Raw genomic sequence first — 16990 nt, 5'->3', positions numbered from 1 at the left:
CCCCAGTGCACTGTGTCACACCCTTGGGGATTTCTGTCCTGAGTCCCCTCGGTCTGTGCCGAATTGCAAAGGGTGCCTTAACTCTGCCTGCCGGACTCCCACTCCAGGTAAGATCCCTGTCAGTACGATCTGACCAAATGGAGTCTGCAGAGTTGAGGATTACCGTTGCAGCCATGACCCAGCAAGTTTCCCAGCTCACCCAGGCTTTGCAGGGCTTACAGCAGGAGCTGGCTTCCCTTAAAGGGAGAGTAACCTATGACTCTGGACTATCTGAACCGCTGGTTGCTCTACCTGAGAAATTTTCTGGGGTCCGGTCTAAGTTTGACACCTTCAAGGTTGACTGCGAGGTCCTGTTTTTCTTGAGACCACTTACCTATGCCACAGATGCCATTAAAGTGAGGACAGCAATTACCTTATTGTCGGGGCACCTTAAGATTTGGGCCCACCAATTGTTACTCACCAAAAGCCCAGTCCTGGATTCCTGGGAGTCCTTTATTCGGTCCCTGGGGCTACAATGCAACAAGACACAAAAGTCCTATGTACAGAGAACACCTACTGTTGCTTCCCATATATTGCAACCCGGACTGGAAATGGTTTACACTACTCCTTTCACTCGGACTGATGTTACTACTAACCCTACCACTCCCAAGTCTCCTGAAATGCCTGAAACATCCTATACATCTGGCAGCGAGGCGGAAGAACCCATGGCGATTGGACTGGTTAGGTGCCGTCAGTCATCTCAAGAAAGGGCAAGAAGGGTGGCGCATGGACTGTGTTTTTACTGTGGGGAGAGAGGGCATTTAATCTCCTTTTGTCCCATTCGTCCTTCTAGGCCTCGGGTTCTCCGTCTGGGTACTACTCCGGCATATCCTATGAGACCTGTCTGCCAACATGCTGCCTGTCCTTGCTTGACCACTTTGAACAATCCTCCGTCTTCTACAGTTGTTGCTCCTGAGGATGTGCTGGAATCAGTTACGAAAGAACCCGAGATCGCTATTTCCACTAAAGAGTCTGCTTCTAGGAAGGCAAGCACCACAACCACTACAAGTCCTATCAAGGAAGTCCCTCCTGCTGGTTGTACCTATGCCTCTAATGGGACTCTAGTCCGGAAGGAGCACTTGGAAGTTTTTGAAAAGGCCCTAATAGCTATGACCTCCACTCCTACAAGTACTACTAAAACCAAGAAAACTAAAAAGTAACCTCCTGGCTCGTACTTGCCTTCCTCTTCTCGCCTACGGCGTCTTTGAAGGGGGGGTAATGTCAGGATCATCAGTGGGTTTTACACAATATTGTGTATTTGGGTCTGGCTGGGATCAAACCTGAGTTGCCTGCATCCCAGTCAGGATCCTTACATTGGGCTCCACACATCTTTGACTGTTTCTACATGTTCTTGGTATCCTGTAGTCTGAGCCTGTTTGCCTGGGATTTGCACACCTGTTCCTGGTTCCATGATTATTGGCTGAGTCTTCCTATTTAAACCCCGCAAGTCTGGTCCTCGTTGTCAGATCGTGTTTCCTGTTCCGTTTGGTTTCACTGCTGTTTATCTGACTCCTGGTTTTGATCTCCTGCTCGTCTACTGTTTTCGCCTGATTGCCGCCAGCCCTGACTTCTGATTCTGTTACCGACTACTCTTCTGGATTTCCCTTGTCTGTACTGCGTTCCAGGAAGCACTGGTTATTTCAGCCCCAGTGCACTGTGTCACACCCTTGGGGATTTCTGTCCTGAGTCCCCTCGGTCTGTGCCGAATTGCAAAGGGTGCCTTAACTCTGCCTGCCGGACTCCCACTCCAGGTAAGATCCCTGTCAGAAGCCAACCTTTGGCAATCCAGATGTTGTGTACTCTATTTCCCCTGATGCTTTGCCCGCATTATGGAAGAGGTAGTTCACAACATCGGGGGTGCTCCAAAATGATTAATTTAGGATTAGGATACAGTTTCTCCTTATATTTAGCATTTTTTTGAAAAAGTAACAGTTTGCAAAATTACTCTGGAACCAGGCTATTCTTCAGACTAGGACAAACTGTAGAATATCTATATAGACTAGTTATTCAGCGGACATTTGCCATGGAGACCAATGGAATCTTTTAGCTAATGGAGTTCTTCTCGATTTTTTTCTTTACAACTAACAATGGATAGGCCTAAAAATATGTTTAATATAAATAAATTAATTAACAAATACAAAAATCACACCAAAGAATAGAATCGTCCACTTAGGTAACTGAGAGCCCAAAATGGAGATAATTATGATGCAAAGAATGATGGTAAATTCTACTAACTAGAATAGTTCAGCCGCCCCTTTTGCAAGACCATATCTGATTTATTCGATATAGCAGATTTTATAAACTACTGTTAAAAACTTTCCCATGAACATGATTTAGATTGTTTCTATCAGTCACTAAAGCTAATTCCCCAGCGCTTATTTTTATAGGAAGGGGTGGGGGTGGGGTGCTGTTAAAATATTGTAGACATTTTTACCAACATGTGAATAAAACAGAAATTGGCTCGCCTTGTTATGTGAAATTTAATGTTGACTTAATGCAAAGGATTATCTTGTAATCTCCACTGAAATGTGCTCTATTAATATATTGCACAAGCAACCTTCTCTTATAAAATGTACATATTCAAAAATACCACGCTGCATTCTTTACATAATTTAACTAGTCCATATGTTTATGTATATTACAGGTTAAGAATTGCATTTAAGAAAAATATATAATAAAAAGGTTTCCTTTTTAATTTTTCAGACTTACAACCTGCAGTCAGCAATAGTTATACTTGATTGACATTAGTTGTCAGATTCTGTGCAAGTAAAAAAATAGTTGATCCAGCTTGTATTTTTTTTCTTGGATTCAAAATGTTGTACTTGGCTGCAAATGTGAAAATCTTTAACAAAAAATTAAATACTGAAAGAAAGACGAAAAACAAATCAAAATAATAAAACGATTAATATTTCTTGTTTGATCTTTTTTCTTAAGCTGTTACATACTTATTTGTAAATTTTTCCCTCTTAGTTCGTTTAGTCCTGTCTTTGATGATTCTATAAAAGAATTTTGTAGCTCACACTAGGATTGCCATTCTACTATTTTTTTTCGGGACACATAAATTCTGCGTTCTGTCATGCTGGGCTTGAAGGTGCTGCCCATCCGTATGTAACACTTTTTTCACTTGGTGTTAATTTCACTAACAGATCATGACTGTGCTTCAAATAGAAATGCTACGATTAAGTGACCAATTTCAGGTGAGGAACATATACATTTACGTTTAAGCCTTTTCTGAAAGAATGCAGAATTCCGAAGCTTCCCACCCAAAAAAGGCAAAGTGTCAACTCTGGATTATTCACTAAAGTGAGAATTTAAAGTGACATCTAAAGTCAGCTTGGCTTTCAGTTCGGTTAATTTGGCCATGAATGTGAAATTCTCTTTCAATCCACTTTGAATCCTCACTGGGTGATATGACAAACCAGCAATTCACTACATATTTATTAAGGAACGAAGAAGCTTAAAATAAGTACATACCAAGAAATGTTACTTGAGCATCTGAGTTCATATTTACCTCCTAAAATAATATTTTGTGTTTCCATAAAGCCCAGAGAACAATAATGCAGTAGGAAAATATATTGCATATTTAAAAAAACAAGCTTTTTACCGCTTCGTTGTCACAACCTATAATATTTCTCATATCAGTTTAAATGTTTACCGTAGCTTTATCCTAGCGTAAGCAAAAATGCATGGAATTAAATTGTAAGAAACAAAGTACAAATAATATTAGGAGTTGCTTATGTGCTTGCAGGATAGGTGTTCCGTGTTTACAACCCCGGTTATGACAAATACTACAGCAGGTAACTGGAAGTCCAGTGTACAGATACTGATCCAGTACTATATACAGGGCACTATTATAACCATGCAGTCCTCTTTTAATGCAGTCCGTTATGATCTGTAGTCCTTTTTACTGTATGGCTTGTTTCCCAAAATGTTGTCAACCTCGTTTACAATGTGTGATGTCATCTTTGGAAGAACCTGTAAATTAAATAATATGTTGATTTACATTTTTTTTTTATTTATCCCTGAAAATTGCATTCAAAAGTGTTTTTGTTGGCATGACATTCAAAGGTCTGCTCAAAATTACTATCATGTATCGCAAATATTACAGGAGGTTTCCTATTTTGCATAAACTCTCTTTACTAACTCCACAGCAGCAAAGAAAAAAGTATACCAAGAACCAATCAAAATGCAGTAGGAAGTATAGTATCTACAGTGAATAGGTTTATCCTCCTCTTTCTTTGCTGCTCCATCAGCAGACAGGTCAGAGTTTTTGCCTCTTCTCTGTGTTTTGATTTCATTTGGTCTTTTATCCATGTTGAATACCCCTGTGGACTTCCAGGCAATGATAAATGCAGCTGTGGCCACATCCATGGAGAAGGCCCTGTCACACATTATGACGGCGAAGGCCGATCAGACTAAATCCTCCAAACCTTAACGCACACGTCACGAGTCGGACTTTGAGGCCTTGGACTCCCACACTAAAGAGGAACCCCAACCTGGAAAACGCCATTAGAAGGATGAGAAGGTACAACCCAACCCACACAAGGGTAAGACATCCGCTAAGAGACATAAATCTGCACCCACCGCCACCTCTGCCCCCCCACAGGACTACTCCTTAGAGGAAGAGGGTGAGCTGGGCAATTCTATGGCCAGACTGGACTAATGGCAGGCGGTCGAGTGGGATTCCCGGGGGAAGACGCATAGGGGTCGGATACTAGACCACTTCACGCAGGGGGCCAGAAACTTTTTGATCCCCGGAACATCAGACACCCTCGCTCAGGGGACTGGACTCCCCCAGAGCACTTGGCAAAATGTATGCAACTATGACTTCGCAAGCTGCTAGACAAAGTGGTTCATAACCGACTAAAGTCGCTTTGCCCACACCCTTCCCTAACGGACCAGGTTGCCCAAACACCTGAATTCGACCAACTCATGACAACCTTCCTGACAAGAGGTGGTCGCAACCCCCGTAAAGGGATGGAGAGGGGTTTCACAGGGGCTCAGGACAAGTTATTGGATGCCACCTGCCCCCTCTCCCGAATCATGTACCTGGCGGACGACGCTTTCCAGAGGGCTGATCAATTTGATGCCAAGACAGTCAGGGAATGGGCGCATGATATATGCAAATGGGCTCAAAGGGGTTTCTGCTTTCTGGGAAACACGAACATTGCCCTCTCGTCCGAGAGGCGCAAAGTAGCACTACTCCGCATTGACGGAAGGTTGATGGAATTGGGCACCAAAGAGCTTGGACCTCTGGCACAGGAATTAAACAGACATGTTAATGTCTTCACCTCATTGAACAAAGCACCGACCTCTATGAGGAAAGTCTTCAGCCACAACCCTGCAAGGCCCCAGTTCATCAAGACCCCAACCTTCTACCCGGAGGTGGGATACAGACAACCATTCTCCTACTGCAGAGGATCGGATAGAGGCCACGGCACACGCAGATGTGGCAGGACACGTTTCCCCGACAGGTAAGCTACCATTGTCCTCCAGTTCCTTTACATGCAGGCCGTATTTCTCTATTCTTTCAGGCTTGGACGACCATCTCGTCAGATGCCTGGATTCTACAAACGGTCCGAGGCTACGTCATAGACCTCGCTGAAGCCGGTGGTTACTCATCTTCGAGCAAGAGGAATTTGCTGCATTTTATGCCTGGATGACCTCCATCTATTCTGCTCTGACAAGTCCAGACTAACACTACACACACAATTTACCATAAACCTTCTAGAATCGCTGGATTTCATGGTGAACCACCCAAATTTGGCTATGACCCCATCCCAAACCGTACAATTTCTAGGTTTGCCGGCGTCAAAGATCTCAGCTATATGGAAGGAACTCCGCAGAGTCATCTGCTCCCAAACAGTTCCACTCCGTGGACTCGCTCGGAGAGTGGGCCTCCTGTTTGCATCCATCCAGGCCATCTTCCAGGACTGCTCAAGGCCTCAAGGTCTCATTCATTCGTCAAAATCCTACCTAAGACCAACCAGTACTGGTGACAGAAGAAGTCAGGGAAGAACTAAGATGATAGCCAGACAGCATGCAGGCGTCGGGCCATTTTCGGAGACACGCCTGACTTTATACTGGAATCGGACGCCAGCCTATGGGGCTGTGGAGCGACTAGCGAATGCATATCGACAGGAGGCGCCTGGACTTCACAGGAACTCACCTTACATATCAACTGCCTAGAACTCCTCACAGGCTCCTTCGCCAGATGCAGCCTTACAAAAGACAGGTCCAATTGTTGCATCCTACTCAGGATGGACAACGTCTCCGCAGTCTGTTATATCAACCGCCTAGGTGGAGCCCGCTCACGACTCCTGTCAGAACTAATGAAGGAGATTTTCAACTTCTGCCTTCCCCGCAACATCTCCCTCGAGGCGGAATACCTACCAGGAGAGACAAACCTCATGGCGGACTGGTTTTCCCACCATTGGTGAGACGGCAGCGTTTGGATGCTAGACCCCCAGATCTTCGACACCCTCTCACACCTGAGAGGCCCATTCCATCTGGATCTGTTTGCATCATGCAACAACAGACAGACTCTAGATTTTTTCAGCTGGCTCCCAGACCCAGAGAGCAAAGCAGTGGACACCTTCATACAAACGTGACCAATCACCGGCGTGTACACGTTTCCCCCATTCGCTATAATAGCGAGGACCCTTCACTACCTGAAGGTACACCAAATATCTCTACTTCTAATCACGCCCCTATGGCAGAGCCAACCTTGGTTTCCATATCTGCTGGCATTGTCCTATGCAGACCCTCTCCTACTACCGTCCTACCCAACACTTCTCACGGATCCAAAAGGGAACCCTCACCCGCTGTTGATGGATGCTCATCTATACTGGTAGCTTGGACTCTTTCCGGGGCACCTGGCAGATCGGCAAACTATCGCAGGCTGCTAGGGACCTCCTATGGGACTCGTGGGCACCAGGGACTAGATGATGCTACCTCCCTGTATGGGCCTCTTGGTCCAATTGGTGCATGGAACGGAACTTCGATCAATTTACAGCACCTCTATCAGCCATTCTGAACTTCTTATCAACACTTTTTTCTTCCGGCCGATCCTATAGGTCGATCAACGTGGTACGGTTAGCAATTTCGGTGGCACATGTCAGATTCTAGGGACGCTGGTGGGTAAGGACCCTATAGTATGTTGATTACTGATAGGCATTCGCCTACGACGACGCCCGGGCCCGAAATACGCGCGACGCTGTGACGTCCATGTTGTTCTCCGTTTCTTAAGAGACTGGCCTTCCAACCACAGACTTTCACTTCGACAACTTTCGGCCAAGATGACGATTTTGCTTTTCCTCGTCTCTTTTCGACGGTACTCCGACGTACGGGTGTTTGAGGTTGATGCGTTTTCTGTCTCTCCGGATGGGGTCACCTTCCAGGTATCCCGTCGCACCAAATCAAATTCGTCCTCGATATTTTACCCCTTTTTTGTCACGGACCCTCAACTATGTGTGGTCTCGACTTTACGGAGTTACGTGGAAGCTACATCCACACTCCGAGCCTCTGCCTCCAGACAACTACTGGTGTCCTACATTAGACCACATAACCCAGTCTCAGTGACTACACTCACCCTAACGGACGTGGAAGCTACATTTGGAGCGCACTTGGTAGGCTGCTTCATCGGCTTTCGCGGCCGGAGCGTCGCTGTCGGATATCCTTCGTACGGCAAACTGGTCTCGCAAATCCACATTTCGGACCCTTTACTTTAGACCGAATCTCTGTGCGTCTTTGTCCTTATTACATCAGCGTTAAAAATGGAAAATAGGAAGCTTCCTGTCATGTAATAAAATTGAAGATCATGCTAGCTTTAGTGTACTTATAATCTTAATTATGACAGGAGGCGAGTATTTTCCCACCCTTTCCCTCCCTTCTTCGGATTCAGGGATTTGCCTGACAGGTCACTTAGGAATCTGGGTTCACCTGTCCTATCTCTATGGTTTGCTTTCCTATTAATTCTTCGACTTTATAGCCTATCCCCTGTCTTCACATGGTCTTTGATGTCTTCTGTATGTCACTAATCAGATCAGGTGCACGGTCATGCATGTATGGATTAGGATATAGTAGGGGATTTAGTGCTTAATATAGTTTGTAATTCTAGATAATTATTGTACTTATTGATTTAACTATACTTAGTTAGTTATTCGTCATTTTATAGTGGGGTAAACTCCTTGTTTTTCATGCTCTCGAGACTAGTGCCTGACCTATTTTCACATTCTCTTTTCAGTTTAATTCAAGGAGGGATTCTGATTTCTTCTGGAGGTGCCATACAAAGTTTACCCTACGTTTCAAAAGGATTATCATCGTTCGTTTTTGTTGCTTATTTCCATCTGTGAGGCCCAGGAAGATCGTTTGTTTATTCTGTTGGGACTTTCCCCTCTGTGATGTCACAAGCTGAAAGAGGAGGAGAATTCACTGTGGATACTATACCTCCTACTGCATTTTGATTAATTCTTGTTATACTTTTTTCTTTGCTGCTATGGAGTTAGTAAAGAGAGTTTATGCAAAATACTCGCCTCCTGTCATTATTAAAATTAAGATTATAAGTACACTAAAGCTAGCATAATCTTCAGTGGATACTTCAGGCTTACTGAGATGGTAATGGTAAGGAGACTAGGTACAGTAATTTGGCACTTCCTTCGATGTTCATTTTCTTATTTCCTCCATGTGTTTTGTCCCGCTCACCTATTAACTATTTAATCAGTCTTCCCCCATTTTTAGCACTTTCCTGTTTTATTTCCGTTAAAAGCATACATCCAATCCAACCTTTATGGTGTATAATCAAATTCCACAGACCAGAAAGAGAGAGTTCTGATTGGTGGAACTCCTTCCTGGTTCAAGAGAGAATCTGCCTTCAGCTGTAGACAGCTCTCTCCATTGGACAGCTACGGGAGCTTTGAAGAAGAGAGTACTTTTTTATTTTCATTGTTTTTATTTATATTGTTTGTATATTTTAATACATTCTCTATTTGCCGCATTACAAATGGAGGGGGAGGGGGAAGGGGGCAGGGCTGACTAACAGTTCACCTTTAAAGTGTACCTACCATGCCTCATATGATTTGATGTCAATTTCTAAAGAATAAAATGCTAGCAAATGTATAGATGATAAAATATTGCATTATTTCTTTTTAACCCCTTAAGGACCAAGCTTCTGGAATAAAAAGGAATCATGACATGTCACACATGTCATGTGTCCTTAAGGGGTTAAAACTCTTTAGCCATTAGTAAAGCAATAAAGACTACAAACATGCAGGCATGCCGCATATATAAGGTGTGCGTGCCTCCTTTTAATTTGTGTAGTAGCCATTTGTAGCAATAAGTATACTTGCCTGTATAGCTCCCAGGTTTTCAACAAGCTGCTCCGGATTAGAAGACCCCAGGAGAACAGAGCTTACTCCTTCATTCCGCAGACACCAAGCTGCAAAACCAAAGAAACAATATCAGTATTGCCAGGGGATGTAACACCATTGGGTAGTAGGGATTAGAATGATTCTGACAGAGTAAAACCACAAGCCATCTCCGGCTGCTCAAATATATATTGTGAGATAGGTCAGTTGATAGCTCTAGACCAGAGTTCAAAGTTTTTGTCCCCACAGGGCAAACAGAGTCCTAAACAAAGGACTAAACCACAACAAAGGGTCGTCTTGAGACTTCTGTCTATTGCGGCTCAAAAGTAATAAGGCAAACAGCCCCAGAGTTCCTATTATACTTTGTACGTAATGCAGTACTTTAAAAAAAAAATTGAAGAAAAAAAAAAAAAACAATTCTGATTTCTAGGATAAGGAAAGCATTTTGAGATTTCTGAGGAATCTGATCATAATTGCTTACAAACTGTGGTGAAATTGCCAGTGATCAGAATGCACTCACATATTCCAGAAAAATAAAGCGTATTAAAGGTGCCTCCCCTGGATGGAAATGGGGGTATGTCCCTTTAAAATTCCCTCCTCAAGAGATAGCCGATAGGGTATCCAGGTCAGCACGAGATCTCACAGACAGCAACCAAAGGAATACTTTAAAGGCGATTTATTCACTTGAAAAAGGTTAAATGAAATAAAATATAGTAAAAACAAATAAGAAAGAGATGCTGGTCCTACGCGTTTCGTCCTTATACAAAAAGGACTTCCTCAGGGACCTCTTTCAGCAAATCACATTTAACAGGTACATAAAATCAAAAACAGCATCCTAACAACGCTAACATTTAAAAGCTTTTATATAGGGCTAAACCCTGTAAGTCATTGGTGGAATAGTGGGTGTCTTCTAATTGCCTGGTTCCAATTCGTCGAGGTTTTCCTTTCAGGTGTAGCTGTTTAGCCGCGATGAAAAAAAGCCGGGTCCGTTCGAAGCTCCAGCCACTTCCGCATTCGTCATACGCCACGTCTGTGTCACGTGTATAATTACCAATCACATGATCTTTGTGCGTTCCACGCTCGGGAAGAAAAATGGCTGTGCGTTCCACAGCGTTTATGACAGCTTAAAGAAGTGTTTAATGTTTAACTCAGGCCACTAGGAATAAAAAAACTGTTAGAGTATGTTCTTTGATCACATTAAAACATATCTATATATCCCAGTCAAAAATAAATAATAATAATATGTCCTCTAAATATAATAATAATATTAACCAGTTAAAATGAATGAAAAACTTCCCATCCAAGTTAATCATTCATTATATCTATTATAATTTTACTTGATTACTGATAATACTAATAGTGAATTCATACATTAGCAGCAATATTTTTTATCATAATAACCATCAACCATAATTAATCTATCAATAATGATGATAATAAATTCATATATTAATAACAATGTTGTTATCATAATATCCATTAAAGTGACATAGATAATCACCTTTCAATTGTGAATTCATTTTATAAAAGGTGACATGAAATATTATTTTTTTATATTTAATTACACATCCAAATTGTATAAGATGGTTAAACAAGTAATTAAACACTCAAAATTTACTCAAAAATAAAATGACCATATCCATTATAAATCCCTTTTATGTGAAGTGACATGAATATTTATTTATATATTCGGTTACATATCCATATTGTGTGAAATAGCATAAGTAATTGAACACTCGTTCCAAAAAAAGTGACATAGGAATTGTACATTTTACTGCTAAATTAGTATTGTATTTTACTAGATGTTTGAATTGTATTATATTATACTCTACTGTGTATTAATTTAAAGATGTATACATTCAATTTATTCAAAAAACAAACAATATCCATGTCCACATTCAAACCCCTAGGGGTGAGAGTGCGTAGTCTATGAATCCAAAATGATTCTCTTTGTTCCAATCTTTTCTCTTTGTTGCCCCCTCTCCAATGGGGTTGGATTTGTTCTATCCCTATACAGCGCAATCCCTTCAAACAGAAAGATGGGCAACTGTTGCAATGGAGGGGGACTGAGTGGGTTTCCAGTCGTTTCTTTATATTATTTATATGTTCTAAAAGTCTTAGTTTTAGACATCTTTTTGTACGGCCAACATATTGGCTGCCGCATGGGCACTGAAGAAGATATACCACACAGGTTGTGCGGCAGCCAATTTCTGATTTAATAGGAAAAGATTTCCCTGTCACAAAACTGTTATATGATGTAGCTTTATCCGTGTTCACATGTGAACAAGCTTTACAACTTTTGCAACCCTTAAAACCTTTTAACTCTTTTTTATTTTTACTTGTAAATCCATTCCTTAGGGCATAGCTGGGTGCTAATATATTCTTAAGGTTCTGTTGTTTCCTATAAAGGATTTTGGGCCTATTGGATAGATGTTCCCCCAAAATGGGATCCTCCAACAATATAGGCCAAAATTTGTGTAAGCTCCTCTGTATTTTTGAATGGTCCACACTGTATTGTGTGAAAAAAGCCTGTTTGAAATTTTCCCCTGTTTTTTTTCTTATTGCTGGGGCCATCCGCTAGAAACTCATTCCTATTTCTCTTAGACATCATATAGATATCTCTGTTGATCTGTTTTTGATTGTAACCTTTTTTAACCAGCTTATCGGCTATAAGTTGGGCCTGTACCTGAAAATCCTCCGTGTGTGAGCAGTTTCTTCTTACTCGGGTTAGTTGTCCCTTAGTAATGCCCTTCAACCAAGGCTGGTGGAGACAGCTATGTTTGTGAACGTAGCTATTCCCGTCAGTTGGTTTGAAGAAGCATTTAGATTTTATCTCATTTTTTTTACAGAATAAGGTGAGATCTAAGAAATGTATTTCTCTGCAGTTCCACACTGGGGAAAATTTAAAATTATATTCATTCTGGTTTAAATGATCAACAAAAGTCATAAATTCAGAATCTGACCCTTTCCAAATGATGATCACGTCATCGATGTATCGCCGCCATAGGACCAGGTTCACCACCCAGTCATGCCCCAGACGTACGCAGACGTACGCAGACGTACTGGGTGGTGAACCTGGTCCTATGGCGGCGATACATCGATGACGTGATCATCATTTGGAAAGGGTCAGATTCTGAATTTATGACTTTTGTTGATCATTTAAACCAGAATGAATATAATTTAAAATTTTCCCCAGTGTAGAACCGCAGAGAAATAAATTTCTAAGATCTCACCTTATTCTGTAAAAAAAAAGGAGATAAAATCTAAATGCTTCTTCAAACCAACTGACGGGAATAGCTACGTTCACAAACGTAGCTGTCGCCACCAGCCTTGGTTGAAGGGCATTACTAAGGGACAACTAACCCGAGTAAGAAGAAACTGCTCACACACGGAGGATTTTCAGGTACAGGCCCAACTTATAGCCGATAAGCTGGTTAAAAAAGGTTACAATCAAAAACAGATCAACAGAGATATCTATATGATGTCTAAGAGAAATAGGAATGAGTTTCATGCGGATGGCCCCAGCAATAAGAAAAAAACAGGGGAAAATTTCAAACAGGCTTTTTTCACACAATACAGTGTGGACCATTCAAAAATACAGAGGAGCTTACACAAATTTTGGCCTATATTGTTGGAGGATCCCATTTTGGGGGAACATCTATCCAATAGGCCCAAAATCCTTTATAGGAAACAACAGAACCTTAAGAATATATTAGCACCCAGCTATGCCCTAAGGAATGGATTTACAAGTAAAAATAAAAAAGAGTTAAAAGGTTTTAAGGGTTGCAAAAGTTGTAAAGCTTGTTCACATGTGAACACGGATAAAGCTACATCATATAACAGTTTTGTGACAGGGAAATCTTTTCCTATTAAATCAGAAATTGGCTGCCGCACAACCTGTGTGGTATATCTTCTTCAGTGCCCATGCGGCAGCCAATATGTTGGCCGTACAAAAAGATGTCTAAAACTAAGACTTTTAGAACATATAAATAATATAAAGAAACGACTGGAAACCCACTCAGTCCCCCTCCATTGCAACAGTTGCCCATCTTTCTGTTTGAAGGGATTGCGCTGTATAGGGATAGAACAAATCCAACCCCATTGGAGAGGGGGCAACAAAGAGAAAAGATTGGAACAAAGAGAATCATTTTGGATTCATAGACTACGCACTCTCACCCCTAGGGGTTTGAATGTGGACATGGATATTGTTTGTTTTTTGAATAAATTGAATGTATACATCTTTAAATTAATACACAGTAGAGTATAATATAATACAATTCAAACATCTAGTAAAATACAATACTAATTTAGCAGTAAAATGTACAATTCCTATGTCACTTTTTTTGGAACGAGTGTTCAATTACTTATGCTATTTCACACAATATGGATATGTAACCGAATATATAAATAAATATTCATGTCACTTCACATAAAAGGGATTTATAATGGATATGGTCATTTTATTTTTGAGTAAATTTTGAGTGTTTAATTACTTGTTTAACCATCTTATACAATTTGGATGTGTAATTAAATATAAAAAAATAATATTTCATGTCACCTTTTATAAAATGAATTCACAATTGAAAGGTGATTATCTATGTCACTTTAATGGATATTATGATAACAACATTGTTATTAATATATGAATTTATTATCATCATTATTGATAGATTAATTATGGTTGATGGTTATTATGATAAAAAATATTGCTGCTAATGTATGAATTCACTATTAGTATTATCAGTAATCAAGTAAAATTATAATAGATATAATGAATGATTAACTTGGATGGGAAGTTTTTCATTCATTTTAACTGGTTAATATTATTATTATATTTAGAGGACATATTATTATTATTTATTTTTGACTGGGATATATAGATATGTTTTAATGTGATCAAAGAACATACTCTAACAGTTTTTTTTATTCCTAGTGGCCTGAGTTAAACATTAAACACTTCTTTAAGCTGTCATAAACGCTGTGGAACGCACAGCCATTTTTCTTCCCGAGCGTGGAACGCACAAAGATCATGTGATTGGTAATTATACATGTGACACAGACGTGGCGTATGACGAATGCGGAAGTGGCTGGAGCTTCGAACGGACCCGGCTTTTTTTCATCGCGGCTAAACAGCTACACCTGAAAGGAAAACCTCGACGAATTGGAACCAGGCAATTAGAAGACACCCACTATTCCACCAATGACTTACAGGGTTTAGCCCTATATAAAAGCTTTTAAATGTTAGCGTTGTTAGGATGCTGTTTTTGATTTTATGTACCTGTTAAATGTGATTTGCTGAAAGAGGTCCCTGAGGAAGTCCTTTTTGTATAAGGACGAAACGCGTAGGACCAGCATCTCTTTCTTATTTGTTTTTACTATATTTTATTTCATTTAACCTTTTTCAAGTGAATAAATAGCCTTTAAAGTATTCCTTTGGTTGCTGTCTGTGAGATCTCATGCTGACCTGGATACCCTATCGGCTATCTCTTGAGGAGGGAATTTTAAAGGGACATACCCCCCATTTCCATCCAGGGGAGGCACCTTTAATACGCTTTATTTTTCTGGAATATGTGAGTGCATTCTGATCACTGGCAATTTCACCACAGTTTATTAGCAATATTTGCACTATGTTTTGTCCTCTATCATAGGTACACTAGCAATATCCCAAAATATCCCATCAACTATACAGTCCTGTTACCTGGTTATCAGCTGGGAGATAACCTTGGGAGGCCGTGTACCTATCAGTTAAGTTATAGTTTTTTTGTGTTTTATCACTTTTTCACGGGTGTCTGTGTTGTTTGTTACATAACTGCTTACAGTCTTGTGGCCATCTGGACCTGCGGTTCAAAAATATTCAGGGGACATTAATTAATTTCCCTTCTGTTGTTGGCAAAGTACTCCGTAATTTTTTTTTATATTTGAATGTCTGAGAATGCCACCAGTGTAGTCCTAGTCAGCAGTATATGCATTGTAGAGAAAATACATTAACACATATTCTTTATGATGTTGTCAATTGTATTATATTCACCATTAGGGCAACATAGGCAGTGCAGCTCCTTAACAGACGTTCCTACTGGTTAATTGTGGTATTTAGTGAAACATAAAGTTCAAACTTAGCACCCTTACTTTTCTCAGCTGTTATTAATAATTTTAATATTTATTTTGTGATGGATGCTATAGATGCAGTAGGTAAGATCAGAGAAACTGCTTTTAGCTCTCCTAAAAATGGAAATCTATGTTGTCAGACTCCTTTTGTCCCATGAATGCATGCATTTCCACCTCCTCCAATTATTATTAGTTTATTATTTATATAGCGCCATCAGATTCCATAGCGCTGTAAAATAGGGCCTTATCAAATTCTATGGTGTCCACTACATAGATTAGAAGTTGCTACGTTTGGCATAGAACACCCTGTACCATGTCCTTCCCACCTCAACGCAGTCACACCTAGGAAAAGGTGAGCCACTCTGTAGCTATATATTCCTGTGAAGTGTCCTTTTATTTTGAATCTTGGGAGGGGGTGTAGGTTTTTTTTTTTTGCTCTAGAACTGCTATAAACACTTGAGATTGTTCACTCTTGTTACCTGGGCTCTACTGTTTTGACAATATAATCATTAGGGACAGATGCTGTGATCTCACGTCATGTGACTGCCGACCTCAACTCGAGAGAGTTGCTGACATATGACAGAGTGGCATATAATGAGACATGGAAAGAACCAGTGCTTGACACTAGTGATGTCCCGAACGGTTCGCTGGCGAATAGTTCCTGGCGAACATAGCACACACCCTCAGGGGTGGGGGCCGGGGGGGAGGACCATAGGTCTCCCCCTATTGGTATTTAGGGCCCCCACCCGCCGCTCAGGGGTGGGGGCGACAATAGGTCCCCCCCTATTGGTATTTAGGGCCCCCACCTGCCGCTCATGGGTGGGGGCCGGGGGGGAGGACATTAGGTCCCCCCCTATTGGTATTTAGGGCCCCCACCCGCCGCTCAGGGGTGGGGGTAAGGGGGGAGGACATTAGGTCCCCCCCCAATTTGTGTTTAGGGCCCCCACCCACCGCTCAGGGTTGGGGGCCAGGGGGGAGGACATTAGGTCCCCCCCTATTGGTATTTAGGGCCCCCACCCGCCCCTCAGGGGTGGGGGCCAGGGGGAGGACATTAGGTCCCCCCCAATTTGTGTTTAGGGCCCCCACCCACCGCTCAGGGTTGGGGGCAAGGGGGGAGGACATTAGGTCCCCCCCTATTGGTATTTAGGGCCCCCACCCGCCGCTCAGGGTGGGGGTCAGGGGGGAGGACATTAGGTGTCCCCACCCAATTTGTGTTTAGGGCCCCCACCCACCGCTCAGGGTTGGGGGCCAGGGGGGAGGACATTAGGTCCCCCCCCCTTATTCTTGTTTATCACATCACTATTGTGGCCAGAAAGAGTCCCTGTGGGTTTTAAAATTTGCCTGCCTATTGAAGTCTATGGCGGTTCGCCGGGTTCGCCCGTTCGCGAACATTTGCGGAAGTTCGCGTTCGCCGTTCGCGAACGGCAAATTTCATGTTCGCGACATCACTACTTGACACTCATGTCATGGGACAAATTAAA

General features: G+C 41.7%; 1 protein-coding gene across 1 annotated transcript in view; it reads right to left on the bottom strand.

Moving 5' to 3' along the window:
* Window positions 1–2947: 2947 nt before the first annotated feature.
* KCNAB1 (potassium voltage-gated channel subfamily A regulatory beta subunit 1) overlaps window positions 2948–16990 on the bottom strand; it is a 178980-nt gene continuing 164937 nt past the window's right edge. The window contains exons 13-14 of the mRNA XM_063442574.1: window positions 9387–9475; window positions 2948–4014 (exon numbers count right to left, since the gene is read on the bottom strand). Of these exons, the coding sequence (XP_063298644.1) occupies window positions 3925–4014; window positions 9387–9475 (179 nt within the window). The 3' untranslated portion in view covers window positions 2948–3924. The remainder of the gene's footprint in view (window positions 4015–9386; window positions 9476–16990) is intronic.

The sequence above is a fragment of the Pelobates fuscus genome, chromosome 2 (genome assembly GCF_036172605.1).
Source record: "Pelobates fuscus isolate aPelFus1 chromosome 2, aPelFus1.pri, whole genome shotgun sequence".
Taxonomy (NCBI): Eukaryota; Metazoa; Chordata; class Amphibia; order Anura; family Pelobatidae; genus Pelobates; species Pelobates fuscus.
Note: the sequence above shows the minus strand (reverse complement) of the source record. Positions and strands in the feature narration are given on the sequence as shown.